General features: G+C 51.4%; 1 protein-coding gene across 6 annotated transcripts in view; it reads right to left on the bottom strand.

The window, feature by feature from the left end:
• The window catches only part of GAS7 (growth arrest specific 7), a 218,659-nt gene that overhangs the window by 128,917 nt on the left and 74,739 nt on the right, over nt 1–15,003 (bottom strand). For 2 of the 6 annotated variants that reach the window (XM_075119388.1, XM_048818235.2), the window contains exon 1: nt 5,850–6,000. The exons of the other annotated variants lie outside the window; for them this stretch is intronic. In XM_075119388.1, coding sequence (XP_074975489.1) covers nt 5,850–5,873 — 24 coding nt within the window. In that variant the 5' untranslated portion in view covers nt 5,874–6,000. Of the gene's footprint in view, nt 1–5,849; nt 6,001–15,003 lie in introns of those variants that run through there. 6 annotated transcript variants of the gene reach the window in all.

The following is a 15,003-nucleotide window of genomic DNA, read 5'->3' as shown; positions in this document are numbered from 1 at the left end:
TCTCGGTTTATGAGACTCCCCAGAGGACGTCTCTTGCAGAGGTTGGAGGGATTTCTCCATCTGAAGCATTTTCAAATGGAGATCCCTATCACATGTTGCTCTTCACTTCAAGTTACTGCAATGTATGCATTTCTGGGAGATATGAATTTCTCCCAGACAGCTAATGCAGGATGCATGGTCAGAGACCGGCATCGGTTCACGGCAGGAATCACACTTTTTAAACCCTGTTGAGCCCAGCATGACTTCAGTTAAGCCTCTCCCCTCCTCTCGATAGATGAGGGTAGGAGTAGTAAACCGTAGAGCTATTCCCAAATGGAGACCTAAGTAAAGAATTTTTTGTTGTTGTTGTTGAAGAAAAACCTCTAGGAGGAACTAATGAAACTATGTAACTATGTATATACTAATACTAAGGAAACTGAGTATAGACTAATAAGAAGTTCCTATATAATTTGTAACTTTTTTTTTCCCCAGAAAGTATCGAAGAGAGCACTGCCACGGAGCTCCGTCTGCAGCGGAGGATGGTGGAGAAAGAACTGAGGGGACAGTCGGGGGTGCGCGCACTATAGGAGGTGCCAATGATTGCACGAGACAGCTCCTGTGCACACCCTTCCCCCGACTGAGTACTCCCGTGAAAAATCTCCGATCTCCAGCGCAGGGATGCACTGACACCTAGTGCGGAGCACCCATAGGGACACCACTCGAAGAAGAAACTGCTTTATGTTTTATGTAAAACAGTATGTTTTGGTTGAAGTGCTTGGGAAATCTGCTCAGGAACAAAAACTGGTGCATGTCCTCTCCACAGTGAGAGAGGGGCAGACTGGCTTATAAATGTATACTGCTCAGGTGTCTGACCAAGGCAAAATGGTACAGTTTTGGGGTGCAGGGCTGGGAAGCTGGGGACAACTGGCTGGACTCTCTCTATTGTTGGTTCATGAGTGGCTGGGAGAAGCATTCATTTAACTCAGTTGGGTGTGTCCCTGCTTGTGGATGCCTGTGTAAATGCAGGACCTGACAGAAGTTTGTGGCTTAGCAACAACATCACAGTGCAAGAGGGAGCCCAGGTTGGTGGGACAGAGGGCTCAGCAGTACCCCAATTCAGGTTGCACCCTGGGAAAACCCATCACACTGTGTCAAACCACTGGAACAGAGTGCAGGAAACGAATAGGGGAGCCTGCACCCTGATCACTTAGTTGCCAATCTGTGCCTTGGAGGAACGTGATTGGGGGTAATTAGCTAACCAGGCTGGGTGGGATAAATAGTCCATCAGCCCAAGTCAGATAAAGAGGCACAGGAAGGAAGTGCTAGGGGGAGAGAGAGAGGGGAACAGGGCTAGCTGCACCCAGTCACACAGTGGCCTCAGGGAAGGGAGACCTCCATTCCCCTCAGCTCCTGCTGTGCCTAAAGCACAGAGGATATTGTAATAGGCTGCTGCACAGGGACTATAGTGATATTGGTGGAGAGAACTCAAAATCAATGGCATTGTGATTGCACAACTTGTGCAGTCAGCACAGTTTCTGCAGGGCAAGAAGACAAGAGCGAAGGCGCCCACTGTAACACATCCCTTCAGTCAGAGACAATCACCACTTTGTATGGGGGCGTCCATATGCTGGAAACATCACATGCCAGAGAAATTTCAGGGGAATAGTTATTTCTTGCCTGGAAGCATGAGGAACCAACTTTGCTTAAAACATCCTGCTTGTGAAATACAGAGCAGAGGCGGAAGCGGCATATCACGGACAAGCTGTGGGTAGGGGAGGGGGAGGCTGGCAGGGCTGGGCCAGGCAGGCAGCATGTGCTGTCCTGCTTCATGCTGCCAAGCCTCCCACCAACATTGGCGCACCCGCGCACCCAGTGCAGTGCCGCCAAGGGCTGGGCAGAAGTAAGTTGTCGTAGCTTTGCAGCTTCCCATAGCCAAGAAGCTTAAAGCCTTGGATGTACTATGCACAAGGGCTGCACTGTGTACAAGGGAGTATTCCAGACTCTCACAACCTGAACATTGCAAACGGTCCAGGGAGAGGCAAGGATGATCCATAACAATATAATAAAATCATACATGAAGACAGGAACTACAGGTCTAGACCTTCAAGGCTTAGTCCACCACAGGGTCCCTTACTATGAGTTGGTTTTTGCACTCAAAGCAGGGATTCATCCTCTCGGGTATGTATAAAGCACTCTGTGTCTCCTCCCCCAACATGCAGCACTTACTCTGAGCACAGAATGGATTAAAGTTAATCTGTTAATTAGTTTAGGAGTTAAGATTCATTGTGAAATAGGCACTTAAAGAACTGTAATGCCCTGTATCACCCCTTGTCTTTTGACAGAGGGAATGCTTCATGTGTTTCTCTGATGGAGATTTTATGTGCCACCCTCTGCTGACAAAGAAACTTTGTTATGAAAAATAATGGCCAAAAATCACCATTAATCCTAAATATTTCTTTTCAGCCACTACCCCTTGTACTAGATCTACCCCACAGGGAGGGAAGGAAGGTAGGGAAGACTAGGCAGGGGGTCAGCAGGGGGATGCAGCAGACAGAAGCAGGAATGTGTGTGTGCATACGTGTGTGCTCAGAAGAATGGAGGGGGGCATGGTCAGTGGGAATTTCCAGGGGGTGTGCAGGGAAACGTCAAGAACAAGAGGGAAGAGGAAGTAGGGTGCGCAGCCATGCAATTCGCAATGCACTGGCCATGCAAACAGCAGTCAATCCAGTTGAACTGGCCAGTGCACACCGGCTGCTTTACACGGCTCCCCGGTGGTGCGTGGCAGTCAGCGCACACCAGTGAAGCTGAGCTGAGAGGGGAATCTTTCAAAACGATCTCAGGTTGAGATTTCATCTCTTCAGATCACTATCAAATGTATTAAAGCCGTGACGTTTGCAAAGTTAACGAACACCAATTTACAGCTGCCCACCCCACCTTACTGCAGGCGTGTGTGTGTGTGCATGCATGTGTCTGCACAGAATGCCCTCCTCCCAGAGCAGTTTTCCACGGGACCCTGCCCCACTCAGTGCACAGAAGGAGTTGTTCTTCTTATCCTCAGCTCAAAGGAAACAGCCCACCAGAGGGGCAGTAGGACCCAGGCAGTGCCCTCCTTCCCTAAACCAAGTGGGATTGAGGAAGAATGAATTCCAGAGAGGAGCCAGCCCCAGAGGCCAAAGACACAAAAGGCAGGAGAGAAGGCACAGAAGCAACCTCACTCAGTAGGTGCCCAGCACTGACCCCAGGCAACAATCACAGAATGATGAAACTGCATGTCGGGGGCTGGTCCCGGAAAAGCTTAATCTGATTTTTAAAGACATGTTGTACTATGTTTCCTCTGCCCCCTCCAAACCTCATGTTGTCACAGCAGGGCAGGGTTATGTCAGTCTGGGTGCCTTACCTGCATTTCTGGACTTTACCCATGTTTGGGTTTCTTACTTTGAATGTCCTGGGTTCAAAACACCTGTGTTCGGGTGATGACATCATCCCTGTAAATGAATTCCGCCCTAAATTACTGCTGTGTACTCCCAGCCTTAAGTCTTTCTGTACAAAGAGTTTGTTGAGGAATTTTTTTAGTGCTATCAATTACTCTCTCCTGATCATTTCTGGTTTCAGAATAACAGCCGTGTTAGTCTGTATTCGCAAAAAGAAAAGGAGTACTTGTGGCACCTTAGAGACTAACCAATTTATTTGAGCATAAGCTTTCGTGAGCTACAGCTCACTTCATCGGATGCATGAGCTGTAGCTCACGAAAGCTTATGCTCAAATAAATTGGTTAGTCTCTAAGGTGCCACAAGTACTCCTTTTCTTTTTGCTGATCATTTCTGAATCACAAATTGAAATGACAATCTCTCCTTCCCCTGCATATAATTTTTCTCCTGCATCTAGATTAAGCTAATACGGAGAGTCAAACAAATCAGGTTACACTAATACAGAGAGACAAACAAATATGCCAAATGACATAAACAAGGCCACAGCTACCAGCCTCATAAAAAAGCTAGAAAGCAGCTCTGAGCTTAAAGCATATAAATGACTGGGATCGACTCGGGGAGGGTAGGGGGGGATTATTTCCCCTGCTGGGCATACATTCTGGGTGTGACCATAAAGGACAAAGACAAGAGTTCAACTGACAGCACCTGGCCCTGACTGCTCTGCCTGACACTGCATGTCGGGGGACGTGATTGAGGGACGTGATCGTTCCCCTCTATTCGACATTGGTGAGGCCTCATCTGGAGTAGTGTGTCCAGTTTTGGGCCCCATACTACAAGAAGGATGTGGAAAAATTGGAGAGAGTCCAGCGAAGGGCAACAAAAATGATTAGGGGTCTGGAACACATGACTTATGAGGAGAGGCTGAGGGAACTGGGATTGTTTAGTCTGTGGAAGAGAAGAATGAGGAGCGATTTGATAGCTGCTTTCAACTACCTGAAAGGGGGTTCCAAAGAGGATGGATCTAGGCTGTTCTCAGTGGTAGCAGATGACAGAACAGGGAGTAATGGTCTCAAGTTGCAGTGGGGGAGGTTTAGGTTGGATATTAGGAAAAACTTTTTCACTAGGAGGGTGGTGAAGCACTGGAATGCGTTACCTAGGGAGGTGGTGGAATCTCCTTCCTTAGAAGTTTTTAAGGTCAGACTTGACAAAGCCCTGGCTGGGATGATTTAGTTGGGGATTGGTCCTGCTTTGAGCAGGGGAGTTGGACTAGATGACCTCCAGAGGTCCCTTCCAACCCTTATATTCTATGATTCTATGACACCAGTGCACAGTCAGTACAAAGCCAACCTCCCAGGAGAGGGGGGAATTTGGGGCTGGGTTGAACCTCCTGGAAGTGCAACATGCACAGGTGCATTCCAGAGGGCGGGGGGAAGGCAGCAATGGCTTTCAGATACTTTTGTGCCTGGGGGAGTCTGGTCGAGAGCCAACATAAAACAGTAGATTCTAAATTGCATACATTTGCATAAATAGGCATTAATTTGCAGTCACACTGCCTATTTGTCCTATTCACACCCACTTCATGCATTCATTGCCTTCATCTCAACTCGCATCGTTAAAGACTGTGTCATAATTCATTATTATTATTTATCTGTAGCACTTAGGAGCCCAGGTCAGGTAGCATGTGCTGAAATAGGTGCTGCATAGAAACAGGACACAAAGATGGTCCCTGCCCCAGATTGCTGCCAAGAGACACAAGATGGAGCCAGACTGGCCGGGGAGTACAAGACATAATGAGATGGGGCTGGTTAGCATGACCAGCAACCTAGCTGTTGTAAAGCTTTGGTACATATGCACATGGGTCAGGGCTGAACTAAAGCTGTATGAACACAGAGTAAGAGCCAGCTCCTGCCCTGAAGATTCATAGTCTAAACAGACAGCCAGACAAGCTAGGGACAGGAACAGAGAGGTGAAGTGACCGGAGAGGTGAAGTCACCCAGCAAGCCAGCTGATAGATGTAAACTAGTAGGTTAGTTGAAAAGGTATCAGAAGATGGCACTCATGAGTATGTAGCATTGTTCCTGGGCTTTGCAACACCAATAAAACTATCCGTTGTGTACCTTGAAACCCTGGCTGAGGCACCTGGGGAGGAGGAGATGCGGCAGCTGACCTAATATGGCTTTTCCACCTCTCATTTGTATGATTTGTCAAGGCCCCTTTATTATGATGGTTTCCAGTTCTTCTATGGCAGGAGAATTATTGACAGGATAATTGATGAGAATTATAAATCACTGTCTAGAAGTGCCTACACAAGGAGAAAACGGTCTAGCCAACAAAGGCAGAACAAGAGCCAATGGCTGGAAGCTGAGACTAGAGAAATTTGAGACTGGAGCAAAGGCACAAACTGTTGATTGTGAGGGTAATTAACCCCATGGAACAACTTACCCAGCGCCCTGGTGGATCCTCCATCTCTTGGAGTCTGTAAATCAAGGCTGTCTGTCTCTTTCTAATAGCTCTGCTCTGACTCAGCCACAAGTTATTAGCTGGATGCAGGAGTCACTGGGCGAGGTTCTCCGGCCTGTGTTCTGCAGGAGATCAGTCTGGTTTTGAGTCCCTTCTGGCCTTAAAATCTCTGGCTATGACAGTGTGGCAGAGCTGCAAGAAGAACAGACACTCCGCCTCTTCCTCTCATGCATGGGAGTGACAACTGTCTCCCGCAGGGGAATACCCGAATGTATTGGCCCATTGAGGAACTAACTGTCTGAGGCGTGTCATTGTAAGAAACGGGGGATTTTAAAGTTGTAGGAGCAGGAAAGACATGTAATCGCAGGGACTACTCCTACTCCCCTCTTCGCTTGCAGAACTGAAAAAGGGCTAAAGTATCATCTGGAAAAAGTTCTTTTGAAACTTCCAACCCTGTGCCCCTAAGCTTCTGCCCTGGGAGAGTTTGCAGGGAACTAAATGCCCACAGCCAGATCAGGGAGGCACCAGGACATCTAATGACAATCACCCCATGCCTGATCTACCATCCCTGACAAGCTCTCTCCCCCAAACCAAGCGCTGTCTGTCAGGAGGTGTAGGCAGGCCCCTGCCACCCCAAGGGCTAAAGTCACAGCATGTCACAGAGAAAGAGGCAGCAACTGCAGGAGGGATCCCAGCGGGAAACAGAGAAGTCAGGGTTTCTGAACACAGCTCCTTTGAGAGACAGGGAAAGCTGGAAGTTGGGGGGAGGGGCTAACTACTTTCACAGAAACCTTGTGCCAGAGCTCCCACGGCCACATGACCAGAGACCACACTCCGAGCTGGGGAGACCCAGGCAGAAACATTCCATTATGGCCAATATACCAGGGCAAGAAATCAAGTAACTTCCCAGAGCAGACTGACAATTAGCCCGCCAGTGGCATCACCCCTCCCCCGCCCCAAAACCGGTATCTGAACCTCAGCAAGAGAAGACGACTAATAGAGTCTTATAGATTCCAAGGCCTGGAGGAACCACTGTGACTGTGTAGTCTGATCTCCTGTGTATCAGGCCAGAGAAATGGCCCGGAGTCATTCCTTTTTAACAAGAGCATCTCTTGCAGAGCAGAAGCAGCAGCTCTGAGGCCTGTGCTGCCACCCCTCACTCCCAGCACTTTGGCTGCGCTGTATGTGGGCGGCCCTGCAGCAGTGCCAGTGTGCATGCGGGGCAGCTGGCTCAGCAGGCTCCCTGCAGAACTTGCCCTTCCTCTCGGACTTCCACCCAACTCAGGAATTCTTTGCAGGGTCCTGTTGCAATTACTCTTCCCTGGTTGTTCGCCAGTATCCAGAGAAGCCAGTATTGCACAGTGCATTCAGCAGGGTTTCACAGCCCAGCTGCCAGCCTGCGCCCTCTCCAGACATGACAAGGTGGAGGTGTCTCGCACAGCAAAGGCTGACTGCGGAAATTCATGCTGCACGTGGCCCCTGAGCCCTTCCAAGCTGGGTGACCCTGTGAAATGAGTTCAGCTTGCTCAACAGAGAAAAATTGCTTCCCATTTTCAAACGACAGGAAAACCCACATTGAAAGGAGGGATCCTAGAGAGGAAACATCTGTGTAACTCACCAGAGTCACGGTAGCTCACAGCACATGCTGACAGAGTCAGGGCTGGAGCTTTGCCAGAGACACACAATTTGAGTTAGCACATCTAACCCCCACTCCCATGTGTTAGGTGCCAGCTGAAGTCATATTCACAGCTGAGCTAGGAGAGAGCACTCGTGACATTTGCAGAGGACAGTAAATTAGGAGCATCTCTGACCCCCAGTGGGGGCCAAGAAGCAGTACAAAGTGACCCCCAGCAGCAGTGTCACTAAGATTCCATCTGGACAAATGCCGATGATCCTCCTGGGGGTAACAGACCCCACGCCCCTACTGCATGGGAGGGAGGAAGCTAGGAGGCAGCAACAGGGATCCCGAGGACCCAATTAGAGGTGAGTTTGCAATGCAATAGGGCACCAGCATAAACTGATATTTGAACTCCATACGCAAACACATATAGGGAAGAGAGACAGGGTCATCCCTCTGTACAGGGCTGAGGTGCAAATGCACCTGCAACTCATCACTGGGAAAACAGTGACCAGCTGGGAGCAGTTCCAAGCAAGGCAGCAGATGCAGAGCGGCCCGGAGAAACAGCTCCAAGTCCCTGGCTCCTATTGTCCCAGACAGCCCGGTGTGCTAACAAGGGGAGATGTAAAACTTAGGGCATGGGACAAATATCTGCAGGTGTAACTCAGGAAGGAGAGGGGTTGTGTAGCGGGCACAAGGGGTAGGACTAGGAGGAACAAGAACCATCCTCTGGCATGCGTTCCTAGCCCCTCCCAGCTGAGGAGCTGTAAGGACTTGACTCACCACTCACAGTGCCCCAGAGCAGGTCACTGCAGCTACCTAGTGGAGCCTGGGCTCTGAAACCCGGCGGGATTGTCTACACTGATATTTTTAGCTCTGTAGCATGAGCCACATAAGCCCCAGGCAGCTGAGCCAGGCTCCAAGGCCCGCTGCCACAGGGCTATGGCTGCAGAGTAGATGGACCCTGCAATCTCCCAGGCTCAAGGGGGTTGTTTGGCTGGTTCAAAATAGTCCGACCGTGGCTGAGCCAGCAGCACAAGCCACGCCTGCAGCTCTCATTGTGCCATCTGCCGAGTGACAGGGCAAAGTTAGGGAAGGGGACATGTTGGCTACGTCACTTCCATGCTGGAGCTGATAGGCATGGAAGGGAAAGCCCCAAGAAAGGGAGAGATGCCCCATCACAGTTGCTAGGGCTACTCAAATGGAATTGGATAACATGCCAGACATCATCCTGTCCTGCAGGGACCACTCCTGCCTTGCCCCCAGACAACAGACAGGGTGAGCGTCCCCTTGTTGATCGCTGTGGCTGGAGATCTCCTAAGCCAATAGCACAACAGAGGGTGTGCAGGAATACTAGGGCAGGCATGAGGGCGACCAGGGTGCAGAGGTGGGTGCGGGAACAACAAAGGGGCAGAGATGAGCACAGGGATGTCAGCAGCCAACACAGGACAGCAGTGATGCAGAGATGGGAGTGGTGGTGCCAGGAGTGGGGCCCTGGAAAAGCAGAGAAAAGTGGGGGGATAGCTGGGCGTGGAGGTGGCAGTAGCAGAGGCGAGGGCAGGCACATGGGCAGCAGAGCCAGGACTGGGGCAGCAGAGGCTGTCGGCAGCTGGAGGCACTGAGTATTTTCACACTGCCAGTGCAGTGGAAGCAGTGTTGTGAAAGCAGGAGGGAGGAGACCCCAGTAGTGGAGCCAAAGGAAGCGGAGAGAGACAGACAAGCCCTGCCCCAGCACTACCTGACTCCCAGCGCCTTCTCTCACCGTTGGGGGGCCTGCTGAAACCCACCCTCAGGCAAAGCAAAAGTTATAGGAGAACAACAAGTGCAGCCCCAGGGATCAGTGCGCTCAGCCACCAGCAGAGCAAAGGGCAGGGAACCTCCAACCACACAGACAGGGCCTGGCCACACTGAGATCCCAGGCTCAGGTCCCACACTCAAGAAGGGTGGGGTGCTTCACTATACAATGCCCATGCAGGGTGCCTGGCCCAGTCCCAGGGAAACAGACACTCTCACTGGTACCCACAGCAGGCATGCAGTGGGAGCCCAAGATCCTGCCAACTCATAGATGCAGGTGAGGAAAGTTCAGATACCCTGGGGGGACCCAGAGCAAAGCTAAAAGTGGATCACCTCACCAGAACAGTGAGCAAGGGGTCAGGGAGGAAGGAGGAAGAGGAGCACTAGCAACACTGGCAAATGCACTCTACCCCTCAGCAGGAGCCCTGATGCCAGTGCCAATTGGATAGTGCCAGTGGCCAGGGGAGCGGGCTCTGCTCAGGGCTCATCCAAAAAGGGAGACATGTTCAATGGTTGAAAAACAAAAGGAACAGCCATTTCGCTGCTGCCCACTCCAGGGGCCACATGGCCCTGGGACGTTTGTTGCCTGCACTCAGAGAGTAACAATTCACTGTGGCAACAAGAGAATGCAATTCACTGTGGCAACAAGCAATAGATGGGGCAAGAGGTGGGGGACCTGGGGCATCCACCGAGCCTGGTGCAGGGTCCCAGCCATGGCTAGTGTCCTGGGCACCCACCGAGCCTGGTGCAGGGTCCCAGCTGTGCCTATCTCAGTATTATCCTCCATTCTGCACTTCTGCTTTCCCCCTGCTTGTTCTTACACAATATTTGGCCCCGTGTCTCGGATACACTGTGTGAAAGCAGGTTTATATTTAGAAAGTGGAACGGGTCATGTGAGCTTTATAGCACATCCTCTCAGTTGTTATGGCAACCAACAAAACTCCTAGTTAGTATGAATCTAACAGATCCTGATTCTTGGGTTGGTACTGTGTCCCTTGGTACGCTGTGGCCGCAGCGTGGTATCACAGGGTCAGAGACGCTAGAGACACAGACAGACCTGGTGCTGCACCCACATTTCAAGTGCTGCAAAACCCTGTGAAACCCCCTGCCCGATCTCCACTCCCCATCCCTCCAACAGCCTCTGGAAGAGAAATTGTAGCCCCCACTCCCACACTAGACATTAGGTCATCTCCAAGCCTGTTCCACTCAGTCTCCAGGCCAAGCTCATAGACCCTCAGGTCCCTCGCCCCAGGTCACAGAGCAGTGGAGGCTCCAGTCCCTCGCCCCAGCTCACAGAGCGATGAAGGCCCCGGTCCCTCACCCCAGGCCAGGCTCACAGAGCGATGGAGGCTCCGGACCCTCGCCCCAGGTCACGGAGCAATGGACGCTCTGGTCCCTCACTCCAGGCCAGGCTCACAGAGCGATGGAGGCTCCGGACCCTCGCCCCAGGCCAGGCTCACAGAGCGATGGAGGCTCCGGACCCTCGCCCCAGGCCAGGCTCACAGAGCGATGGAGGCTCCGGACCCTCGCCCCAGGCTCACGGAGCGATGGTGGCCCGGTCCCTCGCCCCAGGCCAGGCTCACAGAGCGATGGAGGCTCCGGACCCTCGCCCCAGGTCACAGAGCAGTGGAGGCCCCGGTCCCACGCTCCAGGCCAGGCTCACAGTGCAATGGATGTAGGGTTGCCAACTTTCTAACCACACAAAACTGAACACCCTAGTTCCCCCTCTTCCCTGAGGCCCCGCCCCTCACTCACTACATTCCCCTTCCCTCGATGGCTCGCGCTCCCCCACCCTCACTCACTTTCACTGGCATGGGGCAGGAGATGAGATGCAGGAGGGGGTGAGATCTCTACATGGGGGTGTGGGCTCCAAGGTGAGACCAGAAATGAGGGGTTCAGGGTGCAGGAGGAGGCTCTGGGCTGAGGCAGGGAGTTAGGGTGTGTGAAGGGGTGAGGGCTCCAGCTGGGGGTGCAGGCTCTGGGGTGGGCAGAGGATGAGGGGTTTGGGGTGTAGGAGTGGGCTCCAGGCTAGGGCTGAGGGATTTGTAGTGTGGGAAGAGGCTGTGGGTTGGGGTAGAGCAGGGGGTGAGGGCTCTGGGTGGGGGTGTGGGATCTGGGGTGCAGGAGGGGGCTCCAGGTTTGGGGGGGCTCAGGGCTGGGGTGCAGGAGAGGGTACGGGCTCTCGGTTGAGGAGAGCGCTCCTGATGACAAAACCGCATTCACACCGCCACTTGCGTCGGCAAAACTTTTGTCTTTCGTGTGGGGGCTTTTTTAAATACCTGTGAAAGACAAAAGTTTTGCTGACAACTTTGCAGAGAAGACATACCGCTAGTTTAACAGGCTACATAAAAAGCACTAGCAAAGTCAGTACAAACTAAAATTTCATACAGACAATGACATGTTTATACTGCTCTGTATATCGTACACTGAAATGTAAGTACAATATTTATATTCCAAATGATTTATTTGATAATTATGTGGTACAAAGGAGAAAGTCAGCAATTTCTGTGTGTATATATATATATATATATATATATATCTTCCTACTGTATTTTCCACTGCATGCATCTGATGAAGTGGGTTTTAGCCCACAAAAGCTTATGCTTAAATAAATTTGTTGGTCTTTAAGGTGCCACAAGTACTCCTCGTTCTTTTTGCTGATACAGACTAACACGGCTACCACTCTGAAACCTGTGACACTTTTGTATCTTTATGTCTGATTTTGTAAACTAGTAGTTTTGAAGTGAGGTAAAAATTTGGGGTACATAAGACAAATCAGGCTCCTGAAAGGGGTACAGTAGTCTGGAACGGTTGAGAGTCACTGTTGGAATCACTGTTCAGTAAGACAAACAACAAGCATGCTTATTTGCCCCCTTTTGCTTTCCCTTCCTGTGAATCAAACATCCTTTACGCTCATATCTGATCCCAAACCTCTTGGAAGGGTTCCAGGACAAACCTGTTTCCTGTGATGACAATCTGCACAGCAGCGGCTGCCTGGGGAGCGATGAGCTGGTGTTTGCACTGAAAAGCACTGTAGGGGAGCAGTCAGTGTGTAGAATTGGAGGGAATGTTTGCGAGGTTTAGTTGGGAAATGATGGGGAGCTGAGATACAAGCCTACATGCCACATGCACCCTACTCAGCAGGGGTTTGGTTGACACAGGCCAATCAGGATGATGTTAGCTCACGAAGTGAGCTGCACCCTGTGCAGACTAGATCTAGGCAAAAAACTGTCAGTGAAAAGGCCTGTTTCTGGCAAACAGTTTCAGCTTGGCTGGTTTGAAGTGAATTCCTCTGACATCGTTTTGAATGGGCATTCTGTTTCCAACTTTAGCTAATTGGGGAAAAAATGAATTCCCTGAAAACAACACAAAATGAAATGAAAAAGCAGAAAAAAATTGTGGACAAACAAAATTATTTGGTTTCAGAGTAGCAGCCGTGTTAGTCTGTATTCGCAAAAAGAAAAGGAGTACTTGTGGCACCTTAGAGACTAACCAATTTATTTGAGCATAAGCTTTTGTGAGCTACAGCTCACTTCATCGGATGCATTCAGGATTTTTCATTTCAGCAAGAAAACTGGACTCAGCATCAGGTCGAAATGTCCGGCCAAATTTTTTGGTTTGGCCCCTAAACCAAAAACTCAGTGATTTGCTCAGCTCTAGTGCACACAGAGTCTCACACCGATGAGCCTCTGTGGGCTGGGGGGAGAGGGGGAAAAGAGCTAGAGAAGGATCCAGGTGAGCTGAACTAATGGGATAGAAAAATACAGTTTGGGCCCCCAGAGCGCACCAACATGGGCCCCCCAGCACTCACACAGCAGGCACCGTTTGCACCAGCCTGGGCCGCCAGAGCTCGCACAGCAGGCGCCGTTCACAGCAGCCTGGGCTCCCGCAAGCGCGCACGGTTTGGACTGTATTTTCCACTGCATGCATCCGATGAAGTGAGCTGTAGCTCACGAAAGCTTATGCTCAAATAAATGTGTTAGTCTCTAAGATGCCACAAGTCCTCCTTTTCTTTTTGCGGATACAGACTAACACGGCTGCTACTCTGAAAACGGTTTGGAAAGTTTCCACCAGTTGCAGAGACATTTTCATTGTGCCCACTGCACTGTGTGCACGGGCTCAGCTCCAGTGCTGCTCCCTGGCCACCTTCAACCCACTGCACGCAGGAAGGACAGTGATCAGCTGGCAGCAGCACTTGGGCCCCAGGCACAGAGGGGAGGCTGGGGCAGCTCCCAGTGCCTCTGCAGCTCTGTCCAGTTTGAGGCGCAGCCCGAGGGGGTGGCAGCTCTCTCTGCTGAATGGAGGTTGGAGGAGACTGCTTGAACAGAATTAAATCACCCTGAGCAGGGCCCAGGCTAGAGTCCCATCAATTGGGGGGTGGGGGAAGGGGGTAATTGGAAGCCCCTGGATGTTGCTATTTAAAAAACAACCTTCCAGAAGCCCCAGAGCTAGTCAGACCCCTTGACAATCTTGGATTTTAAGTGTAAAAAACCTACATTTGGCTACTGGGTTAACATTTTGCTGTGATTTATAACGTATATAGTCTCCTGTTCCACTGCTTAACACTGGGTAACTTTGTACATATTTTGGCCTTTCTGACAGTAATTTGGGCCCCCTGGAAGATTGTTCAGGAGACAAATGTCTCCTTTGCCCTCCTGGTAGTGCTGGGCCTGCCTGTGAGGAAGGAGCTGGCTTTTAATGCATGTCCTCCCACTCAGTGCAGTCCAGTTCCATCCTGGAACTCTGCCATCCCTCCCATGGTGCCTGAGAGGTTTCCTATGTCCTTTAATTGTCTGTAAACCTCTCCCCCTCCACAGAGTCCCTTACCCCCACACAACTAGAAGACACGCTTTCTTCCCATACATCTGGTCTTCCGTGCAACATGGATTTCTCCCCGTCTCAATGGGTGTCTATTTAGCACCTGTTTTGTACAATGTATCAGTGGAGGCCCTGAGAGCACCCTGTGCACTGCACTGCACTGTCATTTTCCTCACCTCTTGGAAAATGAGGGGGATTTGGACAGGCTGTTCTGTGCCCCATCACACCCCCCAGAGCAGCAGGGTCTGGGGATCAGGGCCAGATGATCCCAGCATGAGCTGATGGTAGGACAGCTCCTTGATTCACTGCCCAGCCCCCTGTGCCACCACTTGGCTTATCACGTGGCCAAGTGACGAGGCCTTTGTCCAGAGAAACAGGAGAGGGCCAGGGCTGAACATCACCAGCCCCGCACTTCCCCACCACCTTGGTGTCTGGCACGCCTAAGCTGCCTACTTTTAAATATCACAGTGAAGAAAGCTGTGAGAGAGGGTGCGGCTGAGGAGAACATCCCCAGGACAGTGAGCAGTGAGGGGCAGGGGACGCCATGCTCCCTGGCCGCATCTGACTGAGTGTGAAGCTGCTGCTAACTGTCTGACAGACGGAGCAGCCTCGGCACTGGCAGGCCATCGGGGCTGCCAGCAGGCAATCGCGACAGGCTCTGCCTTAGACTGGCACCTGCAAACGGCTTACTGGCTAACGGCATGGAGCAGCCCGCGAGTGGGCCTCAGCCGGAATCCACCGCTGCCTGTGGAGAACTCAGAGCCTCACCTAGGAGGGCCAAGGCCCCCAGGCTCTAGAAGGAGGGTGGCAGAGCCAGTGAGGGGCAGAGTCCACTACTCCAGCTCTGAGCTGGATGCCATTCAGGTGTGTTCACTCTGGGTGGGCTCAGGGCCCACGGTGCAAACT

Source organism: Caretta caretta, chromosome 14 (assembly GCF_965140235.1).
Source record: "Caretta caretta isolate rCarCar2 chromosome 14, rCarCar1.hap1, whole genome shotgun sequence".
NCBI lineage: Eukaryota > Metazoa > Chordata > Testudines > Cheloniidae > Caretta > Caretta caretta.
This window is presented reverse-complemented; position numbering and strand designations above follow the sequence as displayed.